The sequence below is a fragment of the Martes martes genome (genome assembly GCF_963455335.1).
Source record: "Martes martes genome assembly, chromosome: 3".
Taxonomy (NCBI): Eukaryota; Metazoa; Chordata; class Mammalia; order Carnivora; family Mustelidae; genus Martes; species Martes martes.
Genome location: NC_137890.1, coordinates 180,258,203 through 180,269,463, shown reverse-complemented (window position 1 = coordinate 180,269,463; position 11,261 = coordinate 180,258,203). Strand labels below are relative to the sequence as shown.

Below are 11,261 nucleotides of genomic sequence, written 5' to 3'. Positions count from 1 at the left end.
CAGGGCCAGGGCCAGGGCCAGAGCCCGGCCGGCAGTTTCGCTTTGGCGGGCTGGGAGCAGCCGCCTCGTCGGGGCCGAGCAGGAGCCGGAGCCCGAGCAGGAGGAGTAGGAAGAGCCCGGCGGCGGCGTTGTCGCCGCGCCCCCGGCCACCAGCTACCTGGGAGGCAGCCCTGCCCGTTGCCGCCCCCTCCCCCGATTGCCGCCCGCCGCGGGGCCGCCTGCGCCGGGCGGAGGGGCGCCGCCGCGAGCCCCGGGCCCTGAGGGGACGCCCGGGGAGAGGCGCTCGGGGGCTCCGGACCCGCCGGCGTCGGGCGTACCCCGACACTAGGGGCCGTGCCCGTGGGGCCGGGCACCTGTTCGGCCGGGCGCGGCGTGGGCACCGGGGGCTAGGATGAAAGTGACCGTGTGCTTCGGCAGGACAGGCATCGTGGTGCCGTGCAAGGAGGGCCAGCTGCGCGTCCGGGAGCTCACGCAGCAGGCGCTGCAGCGCTACCTGAAGACCCGGGAGAAGGTGAGCGCTGGGGCGGGGCGGTGGGGGGACGCGGCTGCGGGGCGGGCTCCCGGCGAGCGCACCGAGGCAAGGCACCTGTCAGAGGCCCCAGGACCCGGTGGCGACGCCCAAGGGTCGCAGAGCGCCCAAGAGACTTTATTGGGCCCTACCTGTTCTCGCAACTTTGGTTTGTTTGCTCATATAAGTGACCTGGATGTCTCTGGGGGTTTGTGGGCCTTGCTTCTCAGAGGGTGCTAGGAGGAAATGCGGCGTGGGAGTCTGTTGAGGGCTCCCTAGGAATGCAGGATCTGGTGTCCTAATCCAAGCCCCCTGCCTCTGATCTGGTTTTAAACAAGGTCCCAGGTGAGTGGAATGACCATTGGAGTTTGAGAAGCACTGCCTTACAAGGTGTTTGAGGGAACACTTCTTAAGGGAGTATTGGAAGGTGTTGCTTACTTCAGGTGTGAGTTTTGACTAGGGCTAAGGCCCACCCCACTTCTGTTCCTTGGATTTAGAAAGTTGATTGGTGCGAGTAACACACACTCGGAAGTTAGAACGGATGGTCCCCTGGGATTGAAGTCTTGTGAGCTTTCTCCGTCAGTGACTGGGAACTTAGGTGGAAGGATGCTCTCTGCTTAAACTAACCAGTCTACATGTGGAGTGTCTTTAACGCCGCATTTTCTCTGTTTACTAGTGTGTGTGCCAGGCCCGACTAGTGAGTAGATTGTTCCCAGCTCTGTCCCTGAAATCAGAAACAAGTAAAAGTTAAGTGACTATTAAAGTGGGCAGTGCATCTTCAGCAGGCCTAGCTAGACACTGGAATTCATGGTGGGTGTTTGGGTAACATACTGGGAGTCTGTGTCTTCTTTGATGGGATCTTTAAATAAAGGCATTGGAGAGCGCCTTTTTCTTTTTCTTTTTCTTTTTTGAATCTTCATATGGAACAGCATATCCCAAATCCTCATCAAAAAGGACAAGACATAAACTCTTATGCTAGAGGTCAGTGGCTCATTTAATATTTGTTCTCATGCTGTGAGAACTGTAGAAATGGCCTTTAAAACTGTATCTACCCCAGTTTTTCCCCAATGTTACAATAGTGTATGCTGGTTTGTTGTTGTTGTTTTTAGGATTTTTATTTATTTGAGAGAGAGTGAGAGAGCACTGTGCTGGTGCTCAAATGCAGGGGCAGGGGGGAGGGACAGTAGGAGAGGTAGAAGCAGGCTTCCTGCAGAGCAAGGAGCCCTATGAGCTGATCAAGGAGCTCTATGAGGAGCTTGATCCCAGGACTCTGGGATCATGACCCCATGATCATGACCCCATGATCATGACCCCACGAAGCCTAATGCCCAACGGACTGAGCCACCCAGTCACCCCGTGTATATTGATTTGTATTCTGTAATTCAGTTAAAAACTGAGATTTGCACAAGTAACCAATTTCCTTGGAACTGTATTTCCCTAACTTTTGAAAGTAAGTTTAGTGGTAACATTATTCTAGGCAGATTATTAAAATAAACATCATTGAAGGATTATTTTAATGAAATGATAGTTATTTTTTACTAACTCAATATTAAAAATAATTTATGCTCTAACATCTTGTATATATAGAAGCTTAGTATGTGGAGCTGTCCAAGTAATGGAAGTACGCTGCATACTTATAAATAACACGCAGGGGACTAGATGAAATTTAGTGCATTGTAATTTGATCTTAAAAGGTGTTAAAAAGCTATTGATATTCTGTACTGAAAGCATAATTTATAATATCACAGAACCTATAATGTAATTGTATTGATCAGTTTACTGTTATTACCAGATATTACATTTTTCTGTGTTTACATTTATATATTAGCGAATGTGACATTTAAAGGTCACCTGCAGTTTATAAATTCTCCCTCTCTTCTTTGGCTTTTAAAATCTCAATTTAATAAGTGGCAAGTGATATTTTCTCTTTCCCAAATCTCTCTCTCCCATACTTTCATTTTGAATAGTATTGTAATCATAACAAGGCTTAACTGTTATTAAATGGTATTCCTAATAGAACTAAAATGTCAAGAAATAATCTGTCAAATTCCATGCTTTCAAATCCATTGAATTTGGAAAATAATAGGAAAACCCAGACATGTCAAAATTCAGTTTGAAAGGCAACTTGTCATAAATTCACTTTCTTTAAATCAGTGACACAGATTTAAAAGTCTTGCTTCCCTGGACAGCAAGGTTTTTAGTCCTGCCCTCAGACATAAAAACATAACAATAAAGTGAATTGTGCTGACTCTGTGCAGGCGCTGTTGTAGGAACTTGACTATGTAAGTTAAATGACCTCATAAGGCAGGTACTAGTATTTTCTTTTTACAGATGGGGAGAAGAAAAAGACAGGTATGAGAGATGCGTGGTAGAATTGAACCCAGGAACTGAGTCCTTCCTCATAGGGTCCTTACTCATAGTTGCTAACTCCACAACCGGGTAGGTTATTATACATGGGAGTTTATCCATCTTACTTATTTTTTACAGTTTGTTTTAAAAAGACCTTCCAGTTACAAACTGCTATAATAACCTCTCAACCTAAAGATGGCAGTTTTGTTTCTTGCAGAGAGTTGTGACGTGTACAAGTCCCTCTTGATTTTATCTTATACAGTCTAGGTCTACATGTAATGGGGAGAAGTCTAGATTCTGGGCCTAATATTGCAGGATTTGCAAACCAAGTATGAAAAACATTCCTTAGTTTGATTAAAAATGGAAAAATGGGCCAAATCTCTTAGATATTCTGGTAGAGAGTGCTATAAAGAAACAAATTTGGTGGGAACACGAATGTAAATTAAGCCTGTTTCTTTTTGGGTCTTGAATTATTTAGATGGGAGAAAGGCAGATTTCAAAATTGAGGCTAGAGTTGAGGGGTGTCTAAGTTTGGCGGATAAGTGAAGCCCAAGGAAGCCATTCTGGATTTTGCGGACAGGACAGCGTGGGGAAGTATCCACACTCTGCTGAGAAGAAACAAAGAAAACTGGTATTTGGGGAATGTGGGGAACCAGCTGAATCAGCATCAGATAAGGCCGGAAATAGGTAAGATGCTGAAGATGCTGAGGGAACTTTTGGGAAGGCTTTAATTATGTTCTGAAATCTGGGACTTTGAGTTTCCTGCTGCTTCCCCTTCCCCCGCCGTTCAATGAACTTTACCAGGAAGGTGGAATTGACTAAGGGGCAAGAATTATGGGGTTGCTTGCCTTTGGATCCTGGTAGTTTATCAAGTGTCCCACGCTCTAAATCCAATTTACTTAAGTAGTTACTGGAGAGGAGATTGTCTTCTTAAGTAGTCAAGGTGGGGATCATTGGGTAACTAGTTAAATTTATCATCAAAATTAGGTGTCACAGTTCAATGGTAATTGAGGCATATCCTGCAGGGGCTCTCAACCCTGGCTGATCATTAGTTACCTCTAATTTATCATTTAACATTTTAAATAATACAAATGCCTACGTCCCTTTCTCCAGGATTCTGATTCATTGGGTTTGGAGTGGAGCCTGGGCATCGGTGTTTTAAAAGGTGATTTTAATGCCCAGCCAGGGCTGAGAACTACTAATCAACTATCTAAATCATTTGGTATCACTGAACTCATTTGATCTTAAACTCTTTTGATGGCAGGTACTGTATTTTAGACCTTTCCAGACCAACCTGTCATTAGTAATCGTCCCTCTTACCAAGAATGCATTCTCACAGCAGGTGTTCAAATAATTTATTAAATTGAACATTCATTTATATAAATATATATATATATATTTCATACACACAGATACACAAACACACACGCACTAGATGAGGTCAAAGTGAATAAGGGAAAGGCTGGTTTAGTAATGAGAATGTATAGTGTGTGGAGTGGAAATGAATGAGATAATACGAATATTGGGTTCATGGGATAGTGGGTATGCTGGAATTTTAGGCAGATTTGCGGATTTGACTGTATGAGAATACTTTTTTTTTTTTGAAGAAACATTTGATAGACTTGCCTAAATGAATCTCTTCTGTGTTCAGATATTTTGAAAAATTTGTTTTTCCATTGAGACCAGCTTCCTAAATCTGAGCAAGATGAGAGTAATAATTCCATTTTCTGATAAACTGTGAGGTTAGCATCTAAAAATTTATACAGTAACAAGAATCTGGCATGCTATTGTATGGGCCTAACCTGGAGAAATGGGCTGGAAATCCTAAATTCTTGAAGACTTCAGTTTTTGATGAAGGCTTCCAGATTTTTAAAGTTCCTGTGTACATAAACTAGGACCAGACTGGATTTCCAAAATGCTTTTCAATTTATTGGACATGGACTTACTTGAGTGCTTCATTTTTTGTTCAGTCCTCTCCTAGAGTGTGGACTACATGCTCTCCCCAGCACGTGGGTAAGACAGACTCACCACCAGCAGGGCACCTGCTGCGAGCTTGGTTTTGGTTCTCCTGCTTGTCTTGAATAGAAGAGCCTCCGGGTTTGCAGACACAGGGCTAGTGGTGCCTGCCGTGACCCATAGATATGTTTTTTTTAGTTCTGCTCAGTATCACTTTTTTTTTTTTTTAAGATTTTTATTTATTTATTTGAGAGAGAGACAGAGGTAGCGAGAGAGAGCACATGAGTGGGGAGGAGAGGGGGAGAAGCAGGCTCCCCAGTGAGCAGGGAGCCCAATGCGGGACTCCATCCCAGGACCCTGGGATCATGACCTGAGTCGAAGGCAGACTCTTAACTGATTGAGCCACCCAGGTGCCTGGCCCCTCAGTATCACATTTTGACTTAGTTGCCGTGTTTAAATATTTTGAGACTCATGCAAAGGTCCAGAGTTCTGCCTTCTTTGGGGGAAAAACAAATCAGAATTTCTGACCGTACTGGGCTTTACTTTCCTACCTCCCAACCATCAGTTGAAGATGAGACACCCCTCTTGTCTTTGGAAGGCATCATTCTGCTCTCCACTCGATTATTGCCTCACCAACAGTTTGTTACCACCTCAGACTTAACTTTTTACTCTGTCGTTATTTCCTTATTTATGGCCCATTGTTGTTGTTTGGCTGTAGGTGTGTGAGTTTGTGGCCTCTGGATCTTCTCTTCCCCATTATACCTCTTTCTCTTCCTTCCTATACCTCTCTCTGTTCCCCACATCTCTCCTTCCCCTCCCCCACACCTCCCTCTTGCCTCCCTCCCCATGCCCCTTTCTCTCTGTGTCTCCCCACCATCCCCCCAGCCCTCCCTGGACCCTCATCATGTGACCTATACATAGGATTTGCTGACCGGTTTGGGGCTGCAGTTTAGTTCCTCTGAGCTAAGTTAATTGCCTCATGTGCAACCGGGAGCGACAGCCCTGATTGTAGTTCAGAGAATGTGCTCAAATGGCTTAGTTAACCAAGTTATTTATCCTCATTCCCACACCATTCTGTGTCTTAGATCCTCTTGGAGGAAGTTGGGGAAATGATCATGTCAGATTTTTATGAGACTGTTTTCTGAAGAGTTTGGTCATGAAAATCATCTGAGGTGTCTATTAATAATGCAAGGTTTTGTGTCTCTCTTGGAAAATGTAAAGCTCTATAGTCCAGTAGAACTTTCTGTGATCATGGAAGTGTCCTAGGTCAGTGTTTTCCAGTAAGATGGCCTGTGGCCGCTCCTGGCTTTTAAATACTTGAAATGTGGCTAGTACCTCTGAGGAATTGCATGTTCAATTTAAATTTAAATGGTTACAAATGACTTAAGCTAAATGGACGGTTCAAATCTAAGTCTCCTTTGATGATGCTTTTGGGAACCACTGGTGTAAAGCTTAGATCCCAGAGAGCCCTTAACCTGATGCTCTTACAGATGTGGTTATCCTGTTGAGAACTCTGCCAGTCGGAAAGGGATCTTCATGTACCTTTTGGTAGCCACAGGTGGAAGAGAGAGCCTTTAAAATCTTGAATCCTTCATGTGGGCATGAGGACAATCCAGCCTAATCGTAAAGCAAGTTGAGGTCTGCTTCATTTTGCCCCTTCGGTGCGACAGCCTGGGGATGCCCGACCTCTGTTTCTGGTGTTGGTGGATGGTGGGCCAATGAAGGGTATGAAGAAAACTCTGGATATTCTTAGTGAGATATAAGATGCTTTTCAATGCGCTCATGCAGCTGTATGAGCCCCAATATCATCTCTGTATCTCCAGCCGAGATCTCTCCTCTGAGCTCCGACCTTTGTACATAGCAGTTTCCTTGACCCCTTTACTTGAATGCCAGGTAGGTATCTGACCCTTAGCTCGCCCCAAACTGAACTCCTTGATCCTCTCCTCCAAATCCACTCTTCCCACGGTCTTCCCGTCTCATTAAATGACAGTGTCCTCCTTCTGGTTGTTCAGGTCAGAAACGCTTGTGACAGCCTCTGACTGCTCTTTTCCTCGGGATTGCCCTGCAGTCCGTCTGCAACTCAGAGGGACGCTGCTCTCACAATGCGTGCAGAATCGAATTCTTCCTTCCAGCTTTTCTGTTAGCGTGCTGGGGTTCATGGTATTTTTTTTTTTTTTTTTAAGATTTTATTTATTTATTTATTTGAGAGAGCGAGAGGGGGAGAGAGAGAGAGAGAGAGCAGGTGGAGGGACAGAGAGAGAATCTCACACAGAACAATGGGGGGCTTGATCTCAGAACCCTGGGAGTATGGCCTGAGCCGAAATTAAGAGTCCGTCTTTTAGCTACCGGAGCCACGCATGTGCCTCAGGGCTCATGGTATTTTTGTTTTTGTTTTTGTTTTCCAATGGTTTTTAGTCCCTCTGTTTCTACCCCACACCCCCAATGTAAGTCTTTTCTCAACACAAAAGCTAGAGTAACATTTAAAATTCTAGTCAGGTCATGTCATTCTTCTACTCAAGATCCTCCGTTGGTTTCGTGTCTTTCAGATGGCCTGTCAGGTGCTGTATGATGTGGGTATCTGTGCAAAACAAGGTTCGTGTAGTAGGCCCGGGACCCCTCCCTTTAGGCCTGCTTGCAAGACTGGCTCTTGACGGGCACCCGGGAACTCAGACTTGTGGGGCGTTCCCACCACTCTCTGAAAAGAATGGCTTATGCAAATGGCTTATTGTTTATGCACACAGGATGGTTTATACTGAACACTGGCTCTTTTTCTGAGGTCTGGAATTTTTGTGCCTGCTGGGCAGAGGGTCCCAATGTGGCCAGCCCCCAGGGAGAACTGGGGATGCTGAGTCTGCTGATCCTCACTGGTAGAAAACACATCACAGGTGATGTCAAACCTTGTGTCTGGGCTGCATGGGGTGGGGTGGGGTGGGGGGGGGTGAGTTGGGCTGGGGGGCTGTCTACTGGATGTGGTCCTTGGAAGCTCATGCCTCATTTCCTGCAAACTCTACCCTTGAGTCTTTTCCCTTTCTTGATTTTTGCTTTGTGTCCTTTTACTGTGATACATCATAGCTGTGAGAATGACCATATGCTGAGTCCCGTGAGTTGTCCCGGTGAATCATTAAACCTGGGTGGTGTTGGGGACCCTGGCATACCATCTCTTACCTTTCACACCTCCTCTTCCACCCTCGTCCTACTCTCCCCCAGCCTCATGGTCTTGTGGCTGTTATTCCAACAAAGCCAGACAGGCTCCCACTGCATATGCTGTTTTCTCTGCCTGGAATAGTCCTGGACCTCCAATTATGCACCTGTCTGCTTTCCTAGTCTTTTCCATCTTAAGATGGTTCCTGTCTTCTTGAAACCTTTCCGACCACACTGTTTATAATTACAGCCCCTCCAACCATCCTCTGCATTGTTCTTTCCTGCCGTTTCTCCCCAGGAATCACCCCTTGCTACCACATAGCTGTTCTAACCGTATTTATCGTCTGTCTCTCCTTACTAGAATGTTAGCAATAAAGGTAGACATCATTGTCAGTCCTGTTCATTGTCGACGCCCCAGCTCCTGTGAGAGTGCCTGGTACCTAGTGGGCTGGGAATAAACTTTTCTTGAGTTAAACCGTTTACCGTGTGTCCACTACCATCTGTTGTGGTTATCTCTTGCTCTAGTACAAACTACCCCACCATCTAGTAGCTTAAAATAACTCTAGATCCATGAAGAAGGCTCAGTGTGATGTTTTCTAGGTCCGGGGTATTCCGGGGTGTTCCAGATTGCGTAAGTCTGGTGCGTCAGCTGGGGTGGCTTGAATAGCTGGGGGCTGATTGCCCCGGGGGCCTCCGTCTGGAGCCTTGCTTCTCGCTATCAGCTGGATGCCTGGGTTCTCTCCCCTCAGTCTTAGCATCTCATCCTCTGCCGGGGCCTCTTCCCATGGCCTCCAGGGCAGGGTTGCTAGACTTCTCAAAAGGCAGCTCAGGGCTCCAAAGGACAAAGCTGGAAGCTTCCAGGCATGCTTAAGGCTTAGATCTGCCACTGGCATGATGTTTTCTGTCATGTTCTATTTTTTTTTTTTTGAAAGATTGACTTATTTATTTGAGAGAGAGAGCGAGCGAGAGGGAGAATGAGGAGGGCCAGAAGGAGAGGGAGAGAGAGTCTCAAGCAGACTCCATGCTGAACGCAGAGGGCTCGTGACTGGAGCCGAAACCGAGAGTCGGATGCTTAATCAACTGCACCCCTCAGGCCCCACTGGCGTGTTCTATTAATTAAAGCAAGTAACAGTAGAGCCCAGGGTGAAGGGAGAGGTTTGTACAAGGAGCTGAATAACAGTAGGTAGCGTTCTTCGGGAGGGGCTGCCAATGTAACAGGTCATATCCTTGGTGATACGAACGGGTAGATTAATCAGTTGCTGTCTCTGGTTTTGATGAGTTTTGCAGCCTCCTGGGGGAGGAGGCCTAGATGTAAATAAGCCACTTTTACTCTAGGAGTATGTTTCCTGAGCTACAGGAGGGACCAAGAATGCTCATTGAAACAGGAGACCCTGATGCTGTTTTGAATGATGATGGGGAATTTGCAAGGTGGAAAAGTGAGACGAGGCATCTCAGGTGGAGGAAACAAAGTGAGTGGGCATCGGCTGGTTGAGGGAGTTGTGAAAAGTCAGGGCCCAGGGAGGAGCGGTGGTGCACAGGGTCAGTTGGACCACATAGTAACTGCCCTTGGGTGACACCCTAAGGGATTTTCATGGCTTCCCAATGTGGCTGTTGGTTTTGTTACAGATATACTCATGTTTCACTCAATGTGCATGTCTAAAAGTATTTGCATGGATTTAAGAAACGGAGATGATTTTGGAAAATTAGATTAAAAAAATAGATATTTCTGTAAAGCCTCATCCAACCTGGTTGGTTACCGTGGTTCTCATACCTTCCCCAGATTAATTGCTTTCAACAAGATCATGAAGATGTGGTAGTTTGTTACTATTCATTCCTTATTTTTTTAAAAGATTTTTGTTTTTTTTAATTTTTTAAAAAAGATTTTATTTATTTATTTGAAAGAGAGCACAAGCAGGAGGAGGGGGAGAAGGAGAAGCAGACTCCCACCCCCGCCCCCACTGAGCAGGGAGTCCAAGGCGGGGGTCGATTACAGGACCCCGGAATCATGACCTGAGCTGAAGACAGAGTCTTAACTGACTGAGCCACCCAGGCTACCACTTAAAGACTTTTATTCTTTAAAGTTTTCTTAATAGTCTCTCCATGCAGTATGAGGCTTGAACTCACAACCCTGACATCAAGAGTTGTATGTACCACCGACTGAGCCAGCCAGGTGTCCCTCATCCTTAATTCTGATGATCTTTTAGAGCTCTGTCTGCCCACAAACTTTCCAGGATTTTTAAACCTACGTCTCTTCCCAGCCTGCAGGCGCTCCCTACAGGATTTTCATGCGTGCTAGTGCATCAGGCTCTGGCTTTGCTCTCAATGGGATCTCCTCTATTCTGTGGCGTCAGCTACCCCTAAATATCCACCTCTGCCCCTGAGCTTCCTTAGACGCCAAATCCACCAGCCTCCGGACTTTGCCACCTGGTGTCCCACACACAGTTGAAGCCCAGCCTGCTCTCTGTAAATCTGCTGGTTGCCATCATTCACCCCAATGTCTGATCCGGACACCTGGGCATACTCCGTTCCTTGGTGATCTTTCCTCCCTTAGATCTCACCCTCTGTCTAGTTGGTTCAAAGGTTTCTTCGGTTCCAAGTGTATCTCTGCATCTGCTTCACCCCCAAAGCCATGCCGTTGCTCATCTCCGCGGCGGGGGACTGCAGCAGACTCTTAACCGGCCTCCCTGCCCCTGCTAGCTCTGGACTCTTCCAGAGCGTTTTCTACCGAGAACCTTGCAGCCTACCAGTCTGGTAGTGGGTGAACTGCTGCTGCTGGGAATGTTTGAACAGTTCCCTGTGGCGTTTATGTGGAAAGGCAAACTTTGCTTACCTATCCCGTGCCGCCCTCCCCATTCCTACTTGCCCTTTCCTGTTCTTTCACGCTTTCCCCACCCCAGGTGAAAGCTGCATCTTTCAGGACGAGTCTCCAGCTTCCTCTTCTCTAGGAATCTCCTCCCTCCCTGCCCCACCTTACGGTCCTCGGGCCTCGTTGTTGTGTTCTCCGAGCTCCCCATGCTTGTGCTTTTCTTTTGGAAAATGCATCTTAGATTTTGCCTTTAGGTGGTCAGAGTCTGCTGACTTGACAGACAACACCCAGATGACAGTGGCTTATCACAGCAGAGGGTTCCCTTTCTGGGTGGGAGGCAGGGGCTCCCACACACAAGGTCCCCTCCCCGCTCTGTGCTTTGGCCTTGGCGTTTCCTGTAGAGCTGCACTCTGCTGACTGATGAATCAAGAGAACATGGGGGAGGCCACAGGACATTTGTGGCCTGGCCTGAAAAGTGACAGATCCAACTTCTAACTAGCA

At 46.6% G+C, this 11,261-nt stretch overlaps 1 protein-coding gene across 1 annotated transcript in view; it reads left to right on the top strand.

Moving 5' to 3' along the window:
* The first annotated feature begins 292 nt into the window (after positions 1–292).
* PARD3B (par-3 family cell polarity regulator beta) overlaps positions 293–11,261 on the top strand; it is a 1,039,321-nt gene continuing 1,028,352 nt past the window's right edge. The window contains exon 1 of the mRNA XM_080799276.1: positions 293–511. Within this exon, the coding sequence (XP_080655402.1) occupies positions 392–511 (120 nt within the window). The 5' untranslated portion in view covers positions 293–391. The remainder of the gene's footprint in view (positions 512–11,261) is intronic.